The sequence below is a fragment of the Passer domesticus genome, chromosome 1 (assembly GCF_036417665.1).
Source record: "Passer domesticus isolate bPasDom1 chromosome 1, bPasDom1.hap1, whole genome shotgun sequence".
NCBI lineage: Eukaryota > Metazoa > Chordata > Aves > Passeriformes > Passeridae > Passer > Passer domesticus.
In genome coordinates, this window is record NC_087474.1 from 110,885,487 (window position 1) to 110,910,688 (window position 25,202).

The following is a 25,202-nucleotide window of genomic DNA, read 5'->3' on the forward strand; positions in this document are numbered from 1 at the left end:
AATTTGTAATATTTACTGTCCTTAAGAGGAGTCATGGAATCTGTCTCCAGCTCACTGGCATTTTCACTATGCCTATGAGTATGATCTTGTAATACAGAAGAACTCTTTCAAAAGATAAACTACTAACTTGGATAACAACTGACTTAGGCCCTGAAATGGAGGCAGTCACGTTCCACACTTGAAAGCCTGCAGATGCAAGGAAAGGTTTTGATCCATTCTTTATTAGTTTCTAAAGGGCAGGATGGATGAGAAGAAATCTAATGGGATAAGCATGAGACTGAAAGAAAAGCCCTGAAGACTGCAAGAAATTAAGAGGCTTTTTTTTTCCAGTAGATTAATTACTAAACAAGAAAAAGCTTATTTAGGACTATTCTGATTTTTTCTCTTGATCTTGCAATGCAGTGAGTGCAGCTCCTACAGGAGCATCTTCAGACTCGCTGTTTATTCATAGGCTTTTTACTGGCCACAGCTTTGCTTGAACTGGTAAAGTATTGTCATTTTTCAACAGAAGAAAACAGCAAGGCAAACAAGCACAAATATTGTATTGGTACTTAATACAAGTCTGCTCAAACTGGAGCAGAAACTGCAGTGGTTTCAGTATGGCAGGGACACCATGGCAGGGTGCAGTAACATGCCTTCAGCACAGAGTGAGCTCCTAGGGAACCATACACTAAAGCATGCGCTACTTGGTGTATATATTACCCCAGTCTCAAATTACCTAGATTAAAGCAGCCTGAGGTTCATCTGTATGTCTCTGGCATATCCCCAGGAAAAGAGAATTCTCTGTGTGGAGAATCAAGAGCCCTTACCAGAAGTAACCTCATTCTTCTTTTCCAGACAATATTCCACTTCAAAAATGCCACTTCACCCCAAGGTACTGTAAAAAAAGTGTGTTTTTACTGGCTTTACAATATGAAGCACTTTGTCCCTCTCCTGTTGGGATTCTTTTACTTTTAACTTCCTCTCTCCTACTGGAATACTCCTACCTCATCTCAATGAACTCATCATGAGGAGTCCGGGAAGGAAAAACAAACACAGGAACAAAACCCCAGTTATTCAGAGTACTTCTACTTTAAATTTAGCAGGGAAATCTAAAACTAGATTCTGATGCACTTAACCAGCAGGACAGTGTCTGGCACTATGGGTGGAAGATGGGGAAGAAGACTGGATTTCTGATGTGTAACAAAAAAGAACTTTCTTATTTCAAATGTTTTTGCTGTCAAGAAATTAATTTCAAACCCAGCTCCAGTGTTTAGCTTATTATGTAAGCTGCTTCTCAGCATATATGATGGCAGATGTTGGATCTACCTCAGCAGGAAACATGTAATCACAGCAAGGTAAATTAATTAGGTTAGAGGACTTGCTTAGAACTCCATGGCACTACATGGCGCTACTCAGAATTACCCTCAGCAGTCAACTTTATCTTCCAGGTTTCTTTGAGAATACTCTGGTTTAACAAGAAGTGACTTCCCAGATCATTCATGTAGTTTCTGTCTGTCTTCTGCAGAAGAGGATAGTTCCTCAAACATTAATAAGTGCTATAATTTATTATATCATCCTATTTCAGTCAAACCTTGAACAAATTTTATCAACTACTGGTGCTTTTAATACAGTGTCTCCCACTTAATTCCATAACTTGGAATATGTTCTACAATTTTGCACTCAAATATGAGATGGCTGACAGAATGCATAACAAAACAAGAAAACTGATGTCATCAAGTTACAGTTATGAACACTACAGAAAGCATGTTACTTCAAATGCAAATCTGCAAATCAGTCATCTGTGTTAGGTATTATTACTTCATAAATCACACTGTTCGTATTCAAAATCATTTGTTCTAAAATGAGCAAACTGAAAGTCATATATGAGAACATCAACAAAGGGTTAGGTATATCATTAGATCTAATTTTCTGAAAATTTAGGCATGCAGGCAAAATATACTATAATAATTTGGCTACTTCACCTACTAAGCAACCTAGGAACATGTCCATCAGCGATTCAGAAAGAGGGATTCTGATGCTGGTTAATCTACTTCCCCTTGCAAGAATGAGAGATATCAATATCAGTAACAAACCCAGAATTTGCGCCAGGTGCTGAAATCTCTAAGTCGGGTCAGAAGTTACAAAAATTACTGTAAGATCCATGCAATAAGCAATACCTCAGACATAGCTGGTGGCATGTTTCTTGTTGTTGAACAGACCTGTTAAGCACACCACTCAGTAAGTCTTTAGGTGTGTTTTTAAAGTAGCCAACCCCTCCAGTGCTGGCACCGTAGCCATGGCAGCACAGAGCTGCTGTGGCTCCCTGCTCAGGTGCTTTGCTCCGTGTGACCTCCATGTTGCTCTGTATTAGCAGCAACTGGTGTTAACTTACACAGTTAATCGGGAGCTGGAGCTGCTTGCCAAAAGGCATGTCCTTAATGGCTGCAGCTATTACCTGGGTGTGCAATAAAATAACATGCTGCTGTTCCAGGTCTAGAAAATTCTATGAAAAAATTTAACTTTAACACAGTGAGCGAGCTGCAACTCCCACACCTTGATAGTACTTTATATTATCCCTAGATAGCATTCAAATGAATTAAAAATGCAGCTATTTAAAGTAATATGGGGGAAACAGGACTGAGTAAGAAATGTATCTCATTTTTTCAATATGAATGCAAACAGAAGTATCCCTGCTAATACACAACAAAAATGCAATGCAGTGCTAAAATGGGCTTAATGATAAAGTACAATATCAAAGAACGATAATTTTACACGGTAAAGCATTGCAGTTGGCTTGAACTCACACTTGCAGACTGATCACTTTATCTGTCTTTTAAAATGGATCACAACTCTTCTATGCACAATTAAACAACAACGTACATTTTTCACACAACTACTTCACATTCCATAATAATAAATGCTCCTCTGAATCACTGCCTTGTTTATAGAATATCTGCTAGCTCTGCATGTCTGGTTACTAGGTATCAAAAGGCCATTTTAAACAATAATATAAGCATTATAAGCATTTTCTGCAGACACTGCATAGACATTAAGCAATAGCACATATTCAGAATACAAATAAGCATAGCAGACCATTCAAAATATCACATATAGCCATGAAAATCATATGTTATCACCTCAAATAGCACAAACAGAATTCTCATCCTGGCTTTGACCAGCACTGTATTAAACACAGAAAGCTTCATTGCAGGAAGCATCCTTTCAACACAGTAAATGGCAGCCTGTGAAGATCTGACTTATATTTGGGTTTGAACTTTTTAAAATGAATGAAAGGCTGATGCCAGTGACTTGTTGCAAATGCAGTGACATCCCCTCAGAGACGTCAAACCAACCTCTGCATCAAATAAAAATGATACTATTGTCCTTCAGAAATCAGCTGGAACTGGGACACACCATAGAAAGATTCTACACAACTGAACCTAGTGTTTCATAAAAAAATACATGGACATACAGAAATTATATCTAGTAAATGACAAGTCACAGAAGACTACTGACAATATTTCTATTCCTTAGAGTAATCAGTAAAATTCTAATTGCATCACTGTCAGTGATGACTTACTGTAGCAGTATCTGAACTAACATAACACACTCAAGTATCTCAAAAAAAACCCCAAAACAACCTCTTTCCACAGGACACAGTCCTTCAGGAATGTCCTGCTCCAGTGACTCCACAGGCCACAGGTCCTGTGATAAAATTTGCCCCTGTGTGGACTCCTCTGCATGGGCTGCAGCTTTATTCAGGGAATCTCTGCCTTTTCTTGCTGTGGGTTCACGCACAGGCTGCAGGTGGGTCTCTGCTCCACCCATGGACCCCACGGGCTGCAGGGACACAGATGCCTCACCACGGGCTGCAGGGGAATCTCAGCTCCACTGCCTGGAGCACCTCCTCCTCCTCCTTCTGCACTGATCTGGATGTCTGCAGGGCTGTTTCTCTCACATATTCTCACTTCTCTCTCTGACAACTGCTGCCCAGTGGCTTTTACCCTCTCCTGAACATTCTATCCCAGAGGTGCACCAGGAGCTCAGCTGTGCCCAGTGGTGGAAACAGTGGCTGTGCCCAGATGTGTCCAACACGAGGCATCCCTGACCTCTTCCCACAGAGGCCACTCCTGCAGCCCACACCTTGCCAACAGAGTAATCTACTGTGTGGGCATATTCTTCTGAAGACATTTTTATTGGGCTACAACTAGAGGGCTCGCAGTTAACTGTAATTGTAAATCTGCATTACATAAACACATTAATATCAAACTGCTGCAACTGCTCCATAGGATAATGCAAGATGACATTAATAATGACTAAGTGTTTCTGTAATTACAGTTGTGAACACTCTTTTAAACATACATTCTTGGAACAGAAAGACAAGGAGAAGACAGGATGAGAAATGGGAAGAGCCACTCTTCCAAGCAGCATTTACTCCATCACAGGACATTTGAAACAGAAGAGCAGTGGATTAACAACATTCATTTAATTCATACGAATATATACAGAAATCCATACATCTCCTTACTTTCTGGGTCTATTTAACACAATTTCAGATTAATACTGACTCACTAAAAGCCATGCTTATATTTATCAAGGAAATTAGAGCACTAGCACACTACTAACTTTAGTGGTAGCTTCCTATTTCTGTGCTACAGTAGCAATCCAACAGAGGTTGAAGTCCACTGTAAGAAACACTTCTGGGATTTTTTTATTATTACCTTTGATAGAGTTTAGTAATTTTCATCTAAAACAAAATCTCAAATATTCACAAACATGTAAACTGTGTGTACATTAAAGCGTGCACACATATGCATGAATATTAGATGACGTTTCTTTAGTCCCACTGAAATAACATATCAAGACAAAGTATTTATCTATCTGAAGTGCAGCTATGCTCTCAGCACTCTCATGTGGATTAAAAGAAATCAAATGCTGTAGTTTGTGTGCTTCCCCCTGACTGGCACGAAATTATAAAAAAAAATATAGATCGACATCAACTCACTCACTGGAGCATGTTGCCTGAAATTAGGAATGTTTTGTGTATTAATTTTTTCTTCTGACAAGAGAGTACAGAACTGAGAGTTCTTGTTTCAGTCTAGTATTACAACATTGTTGCATAAAGCATTTTGCTTTCAAGCCAAGAATTCCCCACAAACCATTAATTTAAGATGTTCTATTCATTATCATCTGAAGATATTTCTTCCTAAATATGTAGCTCAGGAACTGCTGACAAACTACTTGAAATAATTTTTTAAGTGTATCACATAACCCTCTGGCTAAGGCTAACTGAAAACTAATTAAAATCATTAAGATGATGATTTGAACAAGAACAAGAAAAAACTGTCTAGATGAAATTATGAGGAAAAATTAGATACCACTTGACTAAATCGTGCCGTTAGACACAGTGCTTCTTATTTGCAAAAAATGAGCATTTCTTTCCCTCTCAAAGGGGTTTTTGACCTTTAAAGGCACCAATATCCTCAACCCTCCTCAGACTACCACGTTCATCTTCTGACCCCATGCTCCAAAAGAATATTTATCTTCCTTTATGGGCAGAAATAAAACTCCCTAAACTGTAAATAGAACTTGTTACCAAATTAAACAGATTTTTACTAGATCATCCGAACATTATTTCAGACTTCTGATAAAAATGCAAGAAGACAGACAAGAAACAAGTTGTATGACATCTGATAAATAAAATTACATGTATCATTTTCCTTCTATAGACATGCCAGTCCCTAGTCCAGAATCCAGCCACTGAGAAAAAAACCAAAAAATATTCAAGCCTGTGGTCATCAGAGAATAGAACAGAGATTCAAATCTCTTCTATCTGCCAAGAAGACTGAACATCACATACCAACAACTGCTTTCACAAATCCAAGTGGGGAGAGTAATGAATGAAATTTGGAATAGGAAGAGAATTCCAGTGGTGTGACTGAAAAAAAGAATGCATATCTTGCACTGTGAGCCAAGACGGCTGATAAACTATGTCTGTTGTCTCCAACTTGAGCAACAGTATGAGCACTAATGAAAGAGTTCAGAAAATGTTTAGCAGTGTATGCCAAGACCACTGGGTGAAAGCCAGTTTAGAAAGGAATTTGAAAGAGCCTCCTTTATCTAGGTTGATGAACTCAATCTAGCATGATGATCCAAATGCCAGAACTTAGATAAACTGAACATCCGTCTTGAATTTGGGAGTCCTGCATTTGCCAGAGGAAACAAAGTGTAAAAGGTACTTCAGCCATGAACCTTACATTAGATGTCATCCTCAACTCAGGGCGACACTGGCAAACCTAGAGTGAAGAACACTGAAAGCCTTTTATTCACAAGTGAATGATATCTAAGGCTGATTGTGCATATCATATATTAGCACATTTATTGCTACACTAATGATGAGTGCATATGTTCAGGTTTTGTTTATACTGTCACTTCTAAAGATTCACTTTGTCTATTTCCTAACTCCCTTACTCAAAAACGAGGGAGGAACACTTTCTCAAGAAAAACTTTGGAAGAGATTTTATATAAACACCTAAGCACATTATGGGTCCTCTGAAGACCTCATTCAAAGGGATGTGAAATACTGGGACATTCATCTGCAATGCATTTAAGTGTTATGGATATATTTATACTAAATTATGAGACTAATTCAGAAAAAGTCTCACAATGCTACCAACCAGTGATTTTATCTAGTGGTCTTTTGGTTTTGCAAAAAGGTGATAATAGTCACTTGAGGCTCAGTCCATGAAAGCCAAAGCAGATGCTGAGCTGAGCTGCAGGCAATCATATCCCAGGAAATGGAGATCAGTACATGGGGAGAAGTCTTAATATGCCTAGCTAAAAACTAGAAATAAGAGCAACTGGTAAATTTTAGGCTAGTGAACAGTTTAAAACCAGTGGTCAGATTTTACATATTTCTATGGGTGAAGTACTAAGACAATGACTGTATTACTAGAGTGAGTTTGTAGTTCAGCAGAATGCACAGGTTGCCGCTACGGAACAAGGTCCAACTCCATGCAGTGCAAAAAATACATTCAATAATAGTATCACAACTGTCTTTTAAATTTAGTGAGCATAATATCGAGATCCTTTGTATTGGGATACCTTTGCTTTTTCTCTCACCTCTTCTTCTCTCTCAAATTTTTTATAACAGATTTTGATTATAATATCTTTCAATGAAAATACCTAAGTCTATCTTCCTTTTCTCTCTTACTAAGCTCTGTCTGCCTGTTTCTACTTCAGATTCATTTTCATGTCACCCATCTGTTTTCTTTTGGCCTTCCCCAATAATACCAACTTTCTATTTCTTCTTTCAAACCTTTACACTCCCCACACAACAAAGCCAAACCTTTGATTTGCAAAATATCCCTCATAGAATCACCTGAAAAATCTGAGTATTCCATTTAAACAGACTCAGATGAAGCAGCATTTTAAGAACAGTACTGCTAATAAACGCTGGACAAACAGATAATCTAATGTTGAAGGGAAACAAAGTGAAATAAAGACGAACCCGATGGCATCCCTTGACCCAAGGACGGCTTCATCGGCGCGTTCACGTGATCCCAGTTGAGATCATCATCATCCGACTGACTGTAGCCACAGGAACTGAGAGGCTCATCAAAAGTGCAGCACCCTGTTAAAGAAACACAAAGGTAAAAATTAAGGCATGCAGGAAACAGATTATGAATCTCCAATCCCAACATCTGCAACATCATTCAATGCAGGCTGTGTCATTTTTAAACATCTTTAATACAAATTATTTCTATTTATTAATCTTCACTTTCTGAGAGGGTATAAAATTTCTTCTCATGAATACAAAATCCTAAGGGTACAAAAGAGAAAATTTAGAACTGCAGACAAATTTTCTCTTATGATCCAATCATCAGGTATCAAAAACAAAATAGCGAAGTAATAGCAGTAAAAACCACAGTATTAAAAGACTGCAGGATTAACATTCTTCAGAGAAAAAAAAATATTCTATGCCCAAAGACCTACACTTTAGAAGAAAACTCTGAGGGTGGGAACACCAGTTTTCATTCCTGTATCTTGGTTTCCAAGTAAAGGAAAACCTAGGTGCTCCCAAGTGTGCTGCACTGCAAACAGATACCAGCATAGCTGTTTGTGGGATCAGTGCCTCTGGCACAACACAGCACATCTACCTCAAAATGTCAATCTATGCTCAGCCTCACAATCTCTGAAAGAAAACACTATTATTTCCTCTTTTTTTCTCACTCTCTTCTAAGTAAATTAGAAGAGAGTAACATTGTATAAGAGCTCACACTCCTCCAAGCTGGGGTAGGGAAAAAATTAATGTCCCAAATTTAGAAGAATGGAGTTTAACATTATCCACAAGAAAATGGCAAAGCTTTCATTTTTTTCCTATGGTACAGAGGAAACTTCAGCTTTTTTATACTGTTATCACCTAACAGGAGACTAACACAGGGTTACAAAATTCTATTTTATTTGATGTTTCACTCCAGTGAAGAATGACATCTTTCCTATTTTGGAAAATAAATATCACTCTAGTCAGAGATATTTCTGTCCATATTAAAGGAAATTCTCCAGCTGTTCAAACAAAACTAAACTTTAGGGCTATTCATCATCTTTGCTATCTGTCCAAAGGCACAGTAGGCTTAGCCTAGCCAAGTCATATTAAAATAGGAAACAGACAAAATCTAGCTTAAAAATTACTTTTAAAAGCTGAATTTTCTTAGAGCACTATAAATGGCATTACAGAATACCATACTGTCCCCTTTTCACTAGGATACAATTAATTTTTTCCCAGGGCTTAAAACCATGACACTTACCAAAAAGTAGAAGACAAAATTCCATTACACCTGACAAACACCACCTAACTCAAGTCCATCCTTCCTAATAACTAGTCCAAGTGTATATTTGACATTCATAGCAAGAACTTTGCAAGCATATAATCTTCAGCAGGAATTTTTATATGCAATCACTGAGGAATAAAATTTTTTCTTCTCTTAATCATGAGACTATTACACTGGCCCTCACAGACATACCATGTTTGCCCTGCCCTCGAATACAGGTCATCCTGTACTAGAATCTGTTCCAAAATATCTTTCTATAGGAAGTCTCCAATATATCTAAGTGTATGAGGGAAATCGATGCATCTGGAAACTGCTTTTTTCTGTACAAATTTAAGTGCAAAAGATTCAATTAGATAATCCAATGGGAACAGAAAACCCATTAAAAAACTCACAACTCCAAATTCCAACATTTTGCCTCAATGTTAACAAGAGATATAAACTCTCTCTCTCCTGAAGTCAAAAAAATTCAGAAATACATGAGATTTTTATAGAGTATATTAAATAACATCTGCAACATTTCCAGAGGGAAGGCTTAGAAATTTAGGCAGTCATTTACACATTTTTTCTAGTACTTGAATTACTTGCATAAATATTCCTTCAAACTTCATAAAATACACCACAAGCTAAGTTTCAGACATATAAGCTGAACATCAACTTCAACAGACATATTCGTGCTTTTGTAAAAATAAAAAAGAAAGGTAGTTTTCTTGCCAAAGCACTGCTAATGATAACAGGACATAAATTTAAACACCAAGTTATGCAGTCTGCAGTGTAGTCAAGCTTGGCAAAAAATATATACCCAAATGGAAGCTGGCATAAATCAGGGTTTACAATTCAAACCAGGACCAATGAATATATGGAATAGTTCCCACACCTTATTACATCAAACGTATCTCTAGTGATAAGAGGGCAAAATAGTATAAAGTGTTTTCTTCCCCAAATCCAGAAGCCCAGCCAAGCACTGCAAAATATCCAATACTGGGGAAAAGGCAAGATTTGTGATTACAGATGGTTAATAAAGGCTTCTACCATTCTAATGAATTAGGAAGATGTCAGAAATGTGGATAAATAGAATATCAGTTCTATTTGTCTAGACCATTTGCCTCTCAACATAGGATCCTTTCTCACTGCTTCTTTTTCTTCATTTCTCTTGTAAGTCTATGACTGAAGGATTTTTTTTCCATCTTTGCCATTTACATCCTTTGTTGCATTGCTATTACTATAACTTCATCAAAATAGGTATCAAATCTTCATGTCTGCTACAGGAATTCCTTCAATTCCTAGGCACCTTCCACCCTGAACTAATAAAGTTCATCAAGTATCACTACGAGTAATCAAGCTGTACAGTCACCTATCCAGAAAACTGACCAGCATACATTAGATCTTTAATAGCACATATGTCAAACCATGTTTCTTTCCACAGTGAAACACTGAGGACAAAGATGAATACTAATAAAGGCTTTGTACAGCTATGACTTTTTGTTAAGTCTTTTGCAGATTAAAATTGCATACATGGCATACACAGGTGTTGGAAGTAAAGGCAAGCTTGCAACACAGAACATCTTAGTGAACAAAACAAACAACAAAAAACCCACTAGGCCAAATCAGCCAAGAAACAATTACTGTAAATTAAGAGCCATTAAAGATCCTCGTGACTTACTGTCACTATAGGACACGAAACAACACGACACAGACTCACTGCTGCTCCACAGTAAAAAAGCAAACTTTTAATCTCTGACTCCAACATTTATAGATTTCCAAAAGTGACAGTGGATTGGAGGGTGAAAGTGCCACCTCTCCAATGACACTGGACAAACCAACAGTCCATAAAATTTCTCCTCCTCCATAAAAGAATGCAAACCAGTAAGTTATTTACATAAAGTGTGTGAGAAAGTTCATTACAAGAATGTAAACATCAGAAGTCTTAGAAAAATTAAAAAAATCAGGGCGACAACTTATAACCAACTCCTGGCAGCTCTGCCTCTCACATATGACCACACCACAAGATGAAGTTCTTTAGAAATTAGTCATTAACTTTTGAGAAACACCTACATTTGCCTCTGCTGAAGTCCTCCTGGCTGCAACTGTGCTGCTTTGTCTGTTTTCTAGTCATGCTTCTCTTATTGTGCAAAGTTTTCAGCTCTTGAAATCGACCCACGGTATCAACAAGGACTGGTAAAATCTGAGCAATTATCAGGTCTTTAATGTCTCTCATCACTGAGCTGTTTTGAAACACGAGCCACTGCCAAGACAGGCCGCTTGAGAAATATGCTCAGTTTTTGCTACTAGAATTGATAATAATAATCAAAATACATATTGGCTGTTACACAATTTAATCAAGCAAAGCAATTTCCCTGCCTGTTATATTGACATCATAGTTTGGATGGCCAAACTGTATTTTAAAGGATGAACTCTATGCTGACTGAAATATTTATAAGTAAAACAGAAGATACATATTCCATTAAGATTCTTTGGCTTGTGCTGCATTTTATAGATATTTTTGGATTCCTAAGGGGAACTAAATTGACAAATGCACAAGATGCAACACAGTCTATTACAGCCTATGGTTCTTTCAACTGCAATTATCCATTTAACCATCATGAACCCAGTTCAATATAACTATGCCATTGTCTGAATGTAGTCCTTTTTGGATTCTTCAATTTCAGCTGGCTAAGCTACTTCAGATCTTGAAAATTTTATGAGCTTAAACAAGGAAAATAATTTACGATGAAAGCAACCAATTAAAGTAAAAGGGATAAAGAATACACTATATTTTCCCTAATTTGAATAAATTTTTATTTAAACTATTTTGTGTTTTTGAGACTCTTGACATCTGTTAGGAAGCACTATCAGATAATACCTTAGCAAACAGTAGGATAATACAAATCCTTTAAGTGACAAAAAGTAACATAGAAAAAAGTTCAAATTAAGCTGGGCACTGCTTTATTTCTGTTGATTTGATATACTTCAGAGATCTCAGATCAATATGTACTTTCCATCAAAAATTTGCTGCCAAGTGTACAAGTGCTAAAACTAGTAAAAGTCTTATGAGTGTCAGTGCTACCAGAAGGGAATATAAGTGCATACCAGAACTGATGCAATGGCCCTGCTTTGGAAGAAAATCAACTTTTTCTTTGCAGCAAAGCCCTATGGCTTCTGATCTGCCATAGTACCATGAATTCTGCTGCAGAATACATGCACCCACAAGGTAAGTTTAGTAAATCCCCCGTTTTCCTAGTATTCTTCTTTATCTCATTTAAAAAGTATTGCGAATTCTGTTCTCTGTTATTTTTTGTTTCATACTGGACATGGGGTTATGTTGATTAACTCTAAGTGCAATGTAGCTATACTTTGAAATAAAAATTGAAGTGTAGATATCTGATCGAAAAGCTGGGACACCTAGACCACATTTCCTATCAGGAGCCTTGGATATTGCAGGGAAAGATTAATCTCCTATTAGGCAATTTATCTTCCCCTTCTATCTACAGCAAAGAAGAAGCCTCTGCCCAAACCAACAACATAGCATTCCTCAGGCAACTGCATTCCCTCCTGTCCTCATGAACATGCCTGCTTCCAATGGACCAAGCACATCACCAGGACAACATACCAAGGCAAATGAAAACTGAAAAACCATGACAAACTACAGTTGTTAAGACTGTGAATCAGTCAGCTTATCCTCAAGGGTTACTGCTCTGGACAAACATCTTATCTAGACACCCTCATGACAATAGAAAGTGATCTGAGAAACACAGCATTAGGAAAATGGGATCCTGTGCCTCTAAGCTGACAAACCAACCCATCAGAGAATAACCAATTTCTCCTTTGGGAGAAGATAAGGAGTCATAAAGAGGAAAACAAACCATTCTAAACTTACTATCAGAGAAAGTTTGCCTAGTTCAAAACCATTTGCTTCTCTGAAATCAATAAATGGTTGAGCTAATAAAGGTTCATGTAAACTAACTTCAGCTATGTAAGTGTATGGTTTAAAGAATTTAATAGAAACTGAGCATACTGGTCTGCTGGATCCTACTTTGTATGTAGATTCTCAGCAAAAAGAAAGCTCTACCTGCCCTTTCAAAGGTGGTACATTATTACATGTTGAAAGGGCTTTCCAGACATGCTAGCTCAGAGATAGCCAATAAAATAAACTCTTCTCTGTGTGCCTCCAAAGCACACACAGAGAGATGCCATGTATCTGCAGTGACATACATGCACCAAAAAATCTTATCAAGGCTTTACAAGTGAGCTTTCAACCGTGGGTAGTCTGTTTTAAAATGGAACATTTATTTTCTCTCAAAATATACCAAGGTTTGTTTGGTTTTTTTTTGTTTTGTTTTGTTTTGTTTTTTTTTCCTTCCAAAGGCAAGTGTTCAGATCTCTAAAATAATTCCATAATCTATATTACTGGTCAGGGAGCCTGAAAATCCATGTGCTGCATAAAGCTGATCTCATTTAAAACAGTATCTACCTTTCATCAAGTCTACATATGCACAGGAGTGAGAGAGAAGAGCAAAAGGAAACAGACTTTACAATCAGAGACCTTTTCTGATTGTGGCTCTGCTCAGAATGGGTTTTGAAAAAGGTAGATGGAATGGAAGAATTGTCTGGGAAAATCTCACAAGCCACAGCAAAGACCATGAGGTAAAAGTATGCATTTAGGAACTAAGAAAGTCTGATATTAATTCTGTCCCTAAGGGAGAAAAACAGACAAAAAATTATACAAAACTGTGCTAAGACTTGTGTAGAAGGTGGTACAAAAATGCTAGAGAATTCCAAATTTCTGGACACAATTCCAGCAGTATGATGACAGGACAGCATCCCAAAAAAAAAAAAAAAGAGATAAACACTTAAAGCTGTTATTTAAGAGTCTTCAAAACCTCACCACATGTTCACAAAGCATTTTAAGTTGTTCTCTGTTCTCCCGCAACTTACCTGAGAGAAACTGAATCAACATAAATTTTGCCAAAAATGTTTCAGTTTTGGTGACACAGCATAATGTAGCCAAGTTGAATTCTATGGAAAGCGTATTTGTCAGTTCTAATTTCCCCCAGAAAGCTGCCCCAGCTTAGGCAAATAAAATGGTTTTTAACAATTACATTTTCCTTATAGATACTGAGAATAATTCAAACTTTGGGTTCCTGGACTTTACTGAAGAGCCCTGAAAAAAGCCTCCTCTCAAAATGTGCATTTAAACTCCTTTGAGCTACCAAAACAGAAAAAGAAACCACTCACCCAAGCAAGACAATTAATAAAGGCTCCTAAAATAAAAATCATCCATCTTGTGTAAGCAAATACAATTCACGTGTTTGTGTCGTTTTTATATCAGTGAATATTTATGAGGCCCATGGGAAAAGGGGTGCACATTAATATTCTATGAGCAAACTTATTTCTGGCATCATTTAATGGCGGGGTGTTTGATTTCATAAAATTGGTGATAGCTTTTCTTAATGTATGGCATCAATTATACAGGCAAGTGCACATACATGCTTACATACACAAATTATAACCTTGCTGCAGTTGTCATTAGTTAGGACTTCTACCAAGAGAAATATTTGAGTGTTCAATCCCATAAAGAGTGAGCAGGATTATGTAGAAATGCATTATGGAGATCCTGTTTTGAGAAGTACTATTAAAGCAAGCATATTTGCAGAAGTCATCAGATTTTATGCTTTAGTTAAAGGGAGGATATCATGCTGGGTGTTAAAACTAACAGCTATTCTTTCAGTTTGACATGAGTTAATGGTAAGAGACACTTCTTGTGTGAATAACTGCTATGGATAAATTTTAGTGGCTGTCGGGGGGAGCGGGTTGTTGGGATTTTTTTCTTTATTTTCTTTTTTTTTTTGTAGATGTCTTTTTAAATTACTCTTTTAATGCTTAAATTGAAATCTAGACTAGGGAATTTATTTTACAAATGCACGTTATGATAACTTTCTTTAAAAACCCTTACAAAAGAAAGCTCCATGTGAGAAGTACTTTGGAAAGACTTTCCATGAACAACTAAAAGTCCAATTCGTAACACCTTTTTAACCTACAGATGTATGCACCTTATTAAAAAGATTGCACTGGACATAGCAGTTGCAAAAGGGAGACAGGTGATTTACATTTTTACTGGAGCTGAGTAAATGTGACGAAATTCTGGACTGTGGTCAAAACCACTACACAAAAATGAATAAATAAAAGGCGAATTTCCCATATGTTTTGCATTTTGTTTATCACAAATACATGACAAAAATGTGCTTCAAAATGCAAAAAAATCTCTAGTATAAGCCTGAAACATTTCAGCATAAAACTTTGACCTACAAATAACTAACAAAAGGAACCTTCTCCAAATACTTAAAACAGAATTAAAAATTCAAATTATATTCTGGCACTGGAATAAGCCTACTGAAAAAAAAAATGCAACTGCACACCTATTTCATACAGTATAAACCATAGGATTTATTTAATTTCTTTTTATAGCTACCACCCAGGAGTGCACAGAACACCTTTATTAAACACGTAAAAGCATTCAGTCAATCCTGGCTGGCAAAGAAAGCAGATGCAATGGAACAGAGATATGGGAGATATGGGAGAAATTTTTTCTCCATTTACTTGAAATGGAGACTAGTAAGGAAGGTGATCAGGAGGGTGGGATGCAGGGAATTCACATATACAGAAGGTAACAATTTCATAGGCATACATTCACTCGACACCATGCAGCACCTCTCAAAGGATCTGAAACGACACCTCTGTTTTGAAGTCCACAGTAAAACCCACAACAATGTCTCTGTACCCTTTTCTAGGGAAGAAAAGGAAAAGGGGGGTGATTTTCAGCACAGCCCCTGGACAACACTGCCCCTCCCAAGTGCGACTTTGAAGCAGCAGCCTGCAGCACTTCATCCTCCCGTCAGCTGAGGGACAAAGCACGTACCATAGGGATCTCTCTTCCACTCAGCATCTATTTGTGATTTCTTAGACTGGTAACAGATGCTGCCCCTACTAATTTAATTATTATGTAGAATGCCTCTAACCTTTTCTCATTTAGATTTTATTGCCATTTTATCTTCACTTCTCTTTTCAGTATACTGAGGTCTATCACCAAAATACTTCCAAGCATGTGCAGATGCAATGAAACAGAAACATCGAAACAGTACGAAATTGCTAACTTGATTTCACTCTTTCTTGGTCTCATTTGCTCCTACAGCGCTACCAAGGCCTAAAGGCAAAATCCAAAGTTGTTTCCTTAGGTGAAGTGCTACCCTAACAAAGGGTAAACTCAAGAATCACTCACCAGTAATCTCTCAATATGGTATTTACAAGGGATGTAAACAGTTGTGCTGATCTGTTGAAGATAAGCAAATTCCAACAAAATAAGACAGCTGTCTACTTTCAGTAGTTTCATATTAATTCCACTTTTTTAACTGATTATCCTCAAAACTGCTTAGTCCTTTTTATTTCACCTCACCCAAGCATTCCAGCATCTTTATAACTCACTAAAACAGCACAGTAGAGCTGTCCCAGAAAGATTTGTCCAGGGAAGGGGAGAGGAGGGAAAGGCATTTGGAAAGCACCACAAAACTGTACAATTGGAAAACAAGACAGAACCGCACAAATTATATTCAAGAAAAAATAATACGTAACGGAAAGTCTGAAATGAAATAAAATGCAATTCAGAAGGAAGGAAAAAATAGGGTGGGGAGATCTACTCTTTTTTTCCATCCCAGCTGGGAGGAAGAGCCTTGCAGCCAAAATTTATCATAATACAGGGTCTGCTCATCCCAACACTCTATTTAAAACACAGTATAACCTAAGAAACATATAACCATCAAGACTGTGATTATGAGACCACACCAGACCATTTCTCTCTAACACCTGTTCAGGAAACACCACATTAGATTTTCAGTTTGTCATGAAGACAAACCTTTTCATGCTACATCCATCCTAGGGCTCTGGGGAAATACAGCCTAATAAAAGACAGTCAAAACACTTTTTCCATAACCAGCCTGCCTGCCATTCAATTCACAAAGCCATTAAATTCCTGATCCCAGCTGAACCTGCTTTTCACTAAGGCACTTCTTAATAACTTCAAAAAACAGCACTTCTTTCTTAAAATTACTAAAATCCAGCACCTTCATTCTTAGTTAGAAATTGTGCTATTCAGTTCCCCCCACAAAGCTTTTTCCAATGTTAGAATGGATAGGCAGGAATGAATGGATGTGAATGAAGGCAAACAAAACTGAACAGCCACTGTTCTTTTGTCTATGGTTGTGCCAAGAGCCACACAAGTTTTCACCAAACAAACAGTGATCAGCTGCATTTCATGCTATGAGACTATGGAAAAAAGGACTATGTTGCTTCAAAACATTTATCACATAAATCTACAATTCAGACTGAGCCAAAGGACACTTGTTCTGACTGAACAAACCAAACCACAGTGTTACTTCCCAGGTCAGTGTAGCTTAGTTCATTCCTTGTCTCCCAGCATTAGGTAAATGGACACACGTTGACAAACAATCCTTATGTTCTTGCAGACTAATCAAAGCCTGTGATATTTTATATCACTTTAACTACTCTGTAACAACTGTATCTGTTAACAGCACAGATTATATCTGAATAAAAAGCAAATAAGAAGCTATTCTGATTTTAAAGCACAACCTAATGTTTTTCTAAAGTAAATAAATACAACAGTGGAGAACAGTTCAAAGTCTTGATTAGGTGAAAGCCACCTCTAAGGCAGTGAACCCATGGCAAACCTTATGATACCATAGCTGAACTGCTCTTACAGATAGCATATCCTCAAGGGTAGCCCCAAGACTAATTTCTCCCCCAGATTTCACAGCTTTTACAGGCAGTAAATACTGCCTCTGAAGTTACCAGATAGCAGGACTGAAGACAACCTGTTTTATCAAAATCCAATTTTGATAGCTGAGGGATTAACTATTATTTCAGCCTACTATCAGGACGTTCTGAGCTGAGTAATTTTTTGGGTTTGCTTTTTTTTTCCTCCCTTGATCTTGTCAAGAAACTACTACAACATGCTATTTATCTCTATATAAAGGGATTTTTTTGAGAAACCTGACAGCATTCTTCTCATCTGCCAGTTGAGCTTTTAAAATGTATCTTCACCTTTAAACTCTTCAAGCTAAAAAACACAAGTGTACTTGAAGCTCAATCATTCTCCCTGGTGCTATACTCATTTTTAATGAGCCTCTTGTCTTTACGTCTCCCAGCAGACTCCACAAAGCAATCTCAGGTGCTGTGAAACCAAGGCTTGATGCTTCTCCAAACCTCTGTCTTTTTGAGCCTGAAATCTTCCTGCTAAACCCATATGGGACTGATGGGCCATTTCAGTCAAACCCAATTTCACTTATTTATCACAAGCCTCTACTTAGAAACTCTGCTGTGGATTGCTTGTAGACACAATCTGTTTCCAGCTTTGAACTTTAGAAAGGATTTAAGCAGTCAATCTCATATCATTATAAATCCAACATGCATTACTTGCCTATTGATTGTGAGAAAATAGAAGTTTGAAGCTTGATTTTAGGGCTAATCTTTCCATTTGCTTGATGAGTTCTGCAGTTGTTAGAGAACACTTAATGCATCCTGTTATACTACAGCATATTAAGCTCGGATGAAAAAATACAGACTATTTACAACACAGCTCTACTTTAAGTAAAGAACAAAGGCGGTGTTAGCTTTGCTAGTCTCAAGAGGTTTTTCAGCTATGCCACAATTAAAAACAGGAAAAGAAACCCTAAACACTTCTATATAATAATAATGATGAGATGAATTTTATAAATCTTCTGCCCCATATATCAGTAGTTATATTCTACTTCATCAATGGTAGAGCAAATTAAAAAATAGAACACACTGGTACTGATTATTTTCCTTATTAAACTACTCTACTAACGGTATTTTTCCCTATAAATTTTGAGTGTAATAGTTTATCATCTAATTAAACAAGCTGTTTATGTTCTGACTTCTGATGTGTGCACTGAGACATCTGAGAACCAATGCCATGAAAGAGTTTTATGCAGATCAAACTTTAAATCAGACATTGAAGCCCCTGCAGTCCCTGTCCTGCCTGTTAACCCAAGAATCCTGCCACTCTTTTTTTTTCGTTTCTTTTAATATCTCTGGGTTTTCCTTCAGGTGAAAAAGACTGTTATTCTTTTTGATTTTCTTCTTAAAGTCCCCATGTATACATTTTCCATGCAACGACTGTGAAGTGCTGCAGACTTTAGTTCTGTGATACAAGCATTACTTCTACAATCATTGCTACAGCTCTACTCGATCAATAATTCAGGAAAATAATTCATCTCAATATTAGTTACTGCTGTCATAATGACTCTGTGACTGGATGAAGGAGAGCAGGACCTCCACCTGGAGGTTTTTACCTGTGCTGCCCTGTGAATTAACCTATAGGAGGTGACACAGTGATGAAGCAGTCAAAAACCTCCAGCAGGCAACTTCATCACACGGGTAATTAGTTCACTACATCAATAATGCCTCCAGTCATTAGCAGCGCTAAGGCTGAATCCCAGGTCTGCTTGCTAAATTCAGATAGCACAACAGGCTTTAACTGTGATAAAGGTATAAATAACTTTCTATTTTTAAATGTAGTTAGCTACTGCTTTTTTTTCCCTTAGTTTTAGTCATTATCTCTTGCAGTAAATTATACTTTATTTCATTCATCTTACCTATAACCTTCTTTCAGAAGCAGAAGAATTCATTAATTTTAGAAACCTCTGGTATTTTCATAAGGTCTCATCAGCTACAACAGAGACCCACATTTGACACTGCTGAAAACATTACTGCTGCACCACTGACCTGCCCAAACTTAGATGACCCAAGGAGCAAACTCTTGAACCTCCCACATAGCAGAATAGGGCACTATCACTACAATACCCAGATAAAATAATTACTTTCAATACTTGCCTATAAGAGGATTAAGTCAGTAGTAAACTCACTTAAATGTTGTACTGTAACAAAAAGAAAAATTGGGGCCACACAATTTTTTTTTTCCAACTAATTTCCAACTTTGCTGAAACCATTTCAGGTCTGTTTGAGTGACTGTAATCACCTGAGTATGAGCAACTCCAAAAAACTGCCAGGTTGATTCAAATTCTTTTTTGTTTTCCACTAATTTGTATTCCACACCTGATGAAAGGGATGTTTTTTCTAGGTTGTAATGCTGGAACAAGCATCTCTGATCCTTTGTGAAAAACATCTGATATTCCTGGGACACCAGTATGCTACACTGGGAAGGTCATGCCCTCTCAGTTGCCAAAGTTTGCTTCGGGATAGGGATAAAAATAAAAATTGCTAAATGTATGCTCATGTCTCCAAACAGTATAGATCAGGATGGTGTCATTGATTTATGACAGATGAGGCTAGCTCAGAGGTTTAGGCTCAATTACTTGAAAGCACTGATATAATATTACTATTACTTTTTATATGTTATATATACATATATTTTTATGCATAGTTTCAAGTATCCCTCTTGATTTACCTTTAATTATTTATTAGCCATCAAAACACTTGAGCTTTTAGCAATTTTCACATTTTTTCAAATGCATCTTACTTAAACATTTTAAAACTTCATAGAAGTTGTACTTGGTCTCTGGATCTGAAGCAGCAAATAGATCTAAAGATTTAAATAGATGGTAAGAATTGTGTGTCAAGTGACAACAGCCAAATAGTTCCTGAGTATCTGTAAGGCTGGAGACTCCACAACCACCACGGGAAATCTGTGACAGACTTGTGTTACATCTTTCAGTTTCCTGATGTTCAGAGGGAACCTCTCGTGCTTCAGGCTGTGCCCACTGCCTCTGCTCCCCATCACTGGGCAACACTGAATAGAGCCTGGCTCTGTCCTCCTTGCACCATCCCCTCAGATATTTATAGACATTGATAAGCTTCCCCTCAGCCTTTTCTTCTCTAGGCTGTGCAGTTCCAGCAGTCTCGTCCTTTTATTGTAGAGACATACTCCAGTCCACCACCTTTGTGGCCCTTCACTGGATGTTCTTTGGTTCATTCATGTCTCTCTTGTACCCGGGAGCCCAGAACTGGGCCCAGCACTCCAGGTTAGGCCGCGCCAGTGCTGAGCAGAGAGGAAGGATCACCACCCCAGACTTGCTGGGAATATATTTCTAATGCAACCCAGGATACCACTGGCCTTGACTGCAAGGGCCTGTGGCTCATGGTCAGCCCAGTGCTCACCTTGATCCACAGGGCCTTTTTAGGCTGATCTCCAGCTGGTCAGACGCCAGCCTGTACTGATGTCAGGGATAATTCCCCCCCAGGTGCAAGACTCTGCATTTGGCTGAACAGTTCTTCAGTGTATCAGCCACCCCTTCCAGTTTTGTGTCACCTGCTGAGGGTATGCTCTGCCGCCTCATCCAGACCATTAATGAAGGTGCTGAACAGGACTGGTCCCCTCAAGTTGACCACCAGTCACCAGCCTCCAGCTAAGACTACGTGCCACTGACCATCACCTTTTGGGCCTGGCTGCTCACAGTGTTCTGCCTGTCCACTTCTGCTCGTTCAGCCTGTATTCCATCAGCTTCTCTGTGAGTTATGGCAGTCAGGGTGGAATATGTGGTGGTCTCTCCCCACCTATCAGGCCAGCCATTTCACCATAGCTGGTTATTAAGTTGGTCAAGAAGGTCATCATGTTGGTCACTTCCCCTTGGTGAGTTCATGCTAACTCCTCCTGATCTTCTTGTCCTTCATATGCCTGAAAACGGTTTCCAGAATTAGTTGCTCCATCACGTTCTGAGGTGAGGCTGACCTGCACATTGTTTCCTGGATTCTTTTACTTGCTCTTTTGGACATTTGTTTTCCTCTAGCTCTCAGGCACCTCTCCCAGTTGCCATGATCTTTGAAAGGTTATGAAGAATGGCCTTGTAATGACATCACCAGCTCTCTCTCATGCATCCCCCATTAGGTCCACAGGTACCAAAGGAACATCCACTTACCCCTCCAGTTTTTCCAAAAATTAATTCATTTTATTCTCAGACTAAATTTGTTTAGTCCTTCAGGCTTCTTTTTAGTAGAGGACTGCCTCAATTATTAAACAGCAGTTCTCTACAGCATGTTTCCAAACCTAGATCAAATCTTGTAAATACAACTTGCTGAACAGATTCTAGGTTTAAGGAATTTCAAAGGTGGGCTTCCTAAGACTTAATGGTTCAGAACAGTTCTTCTTCCACACTTCCCCGAGTTTACGGTCGTTCATGAGTGGAGATGTTGCATGAGCTAGATTAAGTACTCCAATGACATAGTAATAATGCCAAGTGTTCCTCCTGTTTCAGATACTTCTGATCACACATCACAGAGCCTGGTTTCCATGTCTTTCTCAATCACTGTCTCCTTGATAACGTTTCTTGAGGCTGGATGCACGTCTTCATTTCTGTATCAGAACATACAGTTCCACCTTACTAGGTGACTTAGCTCTCCTCTGATCACTACTTACCATGGCACTAAACCAGCTGTTATTTGCATGCTTTTATCAGTAATGACTCTATATTTCTTCCTCATCACTAATAAAAAGGTTAAACACCATCATAGTTAAAATTAATCCTCCGAGGACCTCCACATACTCCACACTGATTACCTATTAACCATTTTTCTGAAAGATATTTGATGTACGCTGATGATTCTGTACCATTCCAATTTCTAAATCAACGTGTCACATGGCACCAAATAAAACATTTTACAAATATTAAATGTCACATATCTCTGAAAAGTTGAATTTGTTCGCTCAAAACATCACATTCTCCTGAGAAAAGATGATCTCTCAGAACTTTATATTGAGTGAAATTACCCAATGAAGAATTACAGATCTGTAACACAGGTTATTCCCAGGCAGCCATGCTACTCTGCACCAAATTAATGTCTGTTTGACAGACTTGGTCATCCAATTCACCCTTTTAATGCTTTGTCTTACAAATTTTAAACAATTCCTAACTTACTTTTCAATACACATCTATATATCTTTCCTCCACTTCCTCTCCATTTTGTGACCTATTTTACTTTTCCTCCTCTCTTAACAAGACTACACCAAACAATTCTATTATTGCAATTAGTAATATTCTGCCTACAGTTTCTTCTACTACTTCCAAATCCATATTAGTTCTGTTTCCAGAAGTAATTGCCAATGAATTGTGAGAAAGAAATGTCTTATTCTCACAATAAACAAGCACACCAACATAGCTTCACAGTTTTATGATGCTGGTGTGTAAACTGTCAACAACAGCAGTAGGGACAATACCAGGCAATTCCTAATCTATAAAGGAGTTCTAAATTGTGAAGCAAGGAAATTCTTTCACAGATCTATTCTCTCTTAAAAAAATATACAAGCAAACAAACTAGAAAACCCTAAGACTTAAGTACAAGAACAGAAAGCCAGACATTTTTATATAGAACCTACCACTCCAAAACATGCCATGAAATTATCATATAAAGCCATACACTCAAGAGTAGTGATGCAAAACAACCACCTATTGCAGAAAATACCCTCACAATCAGTAAAGTCACTGCTTTTTTAAAATAGCTCCACTAAGATGGATTGAGACTTTCAGGAAAATACACACATACACCTTTTCACATAATTTGTTTTATTCACAATGGTAAAAAAATTGTGACATAACTCACCTGGGGGCATGAATTGATTAGCAGTCTTCTGGGAAATCTGGTATTTTATTTAGAAAGGCAGTGATTTGCAAACAATAGGGTTAAAGAAACAGACCTAAACCAAACTAAATAAAGGACTAAACAAACATTCATGGAGACAGGGAATTCTGCGCATGAGAACTTTCTGGAGAAAAATTTATATTAAGTTTTTGTTCTTTAAAATTTAGATGAGTACGTGCAAGATGAATGGCCAGTTTCACTGTTTTTAATAGTTTCTATACCCTAGAAGGTTATTTTATTGATGTAAAATTTAAACCATGGTTGACAAAATGCACCACTGCTTCTCCACAGTTGTTAAAGTACTGCAAAATAATGGAAACTCCTTCCTGCAGAAAACTGCCTCATTTACAAGACAAGTGTCCTGCATTTTATGTATACATTACATTCAGACATATTTTCCCAAGTTCTTGGCAGTTTTTTTTTTCTTTTGTCCCTGTAGCCTCAGATAAGCCTGAGAGCAACCAATAATTAATTTAAGCAACCGGAATGAGACAAAATGTGTATTTCCTATTTTTCTTACTCCTTCTGGCACATTTACCTTTCATTTTTTAAGGCAAGTATTTTAGTCTAGCTTCAAATTCATGAATACTGTAGACTTATTTAAGGTAAATGCTATACTAATACTACAGTAATTTTCCTCCTTCACTGATTTGCAGCAATAGATCTGTTCTTCAGTGCCAAAGGACTAGGGGCATGCATCCATACTCCAACCCTTGCACCTTTTTCTGGTTTTGGGGGGGAAGTTGTTTTGTTTTGTAATGATTTGTTTTCCAAAAACAGGCATACTGAAGAAATGGCCTATTCACAGTCCATCCTTTTAACTAACCATACTTCAGATACAGGACATATGGGTAATAGGGATATAGCACATTGACTCAGCTGCCCTCTGATCACATCCTTCCTTGCTAAGAGAAGGCACTAGAGTCTCATTCTGGTGCCTGCTTGCTGTTGATCTTATGACTTGCATATCTGCAATGCCCAAACTCTGGCATTTTATTTGTAGGGAACTACTCTCTGTGTTACAATATCCTCAGGATTATGTGGTGCAAGTGTCATCCACGAAATGTGACAAGAAACAAAACTTGAAATCTTTTTTGGTAAAGCAAAGCATGGTCACTGTGAAGGTCCACATGCAACAGACAAACAAAAAATAAAGCCATAAAGATGGCTTCGCTATTTTAAAAAGCACACTATCACATCGAGTTATGCATGAAGAGAGCTTCAAGATAACATCTCAAATTAACACTGCTGCAGCAGTTCTCACAGATGGCAGATCAACAACAGCTTCTGTACTGTAAATCCTGTACTAAAAACTGTAAATCCGTGCCTTTAAGGCCCAACTCTCGTAATCATCTTTGTTCATCTTTCACTGCATTGCCAAAAGCCCCTAATTAGTATCATCTTAGGCTGCCTTTCACTGCTCCTCAGCCTAATCATTTGACTAATTACTGGCACATAATCTCAGTGTCAGGTTAGAAGATGTTTTTTGAATGAAGTTAAGCATATGGAAGAAGTCCCTTAACTGGAGGGCATGGAAGATAGCCTGTGTTCAGCTTCAAGATGACCCAGAGTAGCAGGTAGGCAAAACCATCGAGCTTGGCTGAAGGAAGGGGGGAAGAAAAATGCAGACACAGCCAAGAGCAAATTCACAAACATGATAATACACAAAGGCCAACAGCAAGAAGCTTTTACTGGAGAAAGGAAAGACTG

At 37.8% G+C, this 25,202-nt stretch overlaps 1 protein-coding gene across 11 annotated transcripts in view; it reads right to left on the reverse strand.

Moving 5' to 3' along the window:
• PTPRM (protein tyrosine phosphatase receptor type M) overlaps positions 1-25,202 on the reverse strand; it is a 441,163-nt gene that overhangs the window by 332,870 nt on the left and 83,091 nt on the right. For all 11 annotated transcript variants that reach the window (XM_064433927.1, XM_064433947.1, XM_064433884.1 and 8 more), the window contains exon 2: positions 7,493-7,615. In XM_064433927.1, coding sequence (XP_064289997.1) covers positions 7,493-7,615 — 123 coding nt within the window. The remainder of the gene's footprint in view (positions 1-7,492; positions 7,616-25,202) is intronic.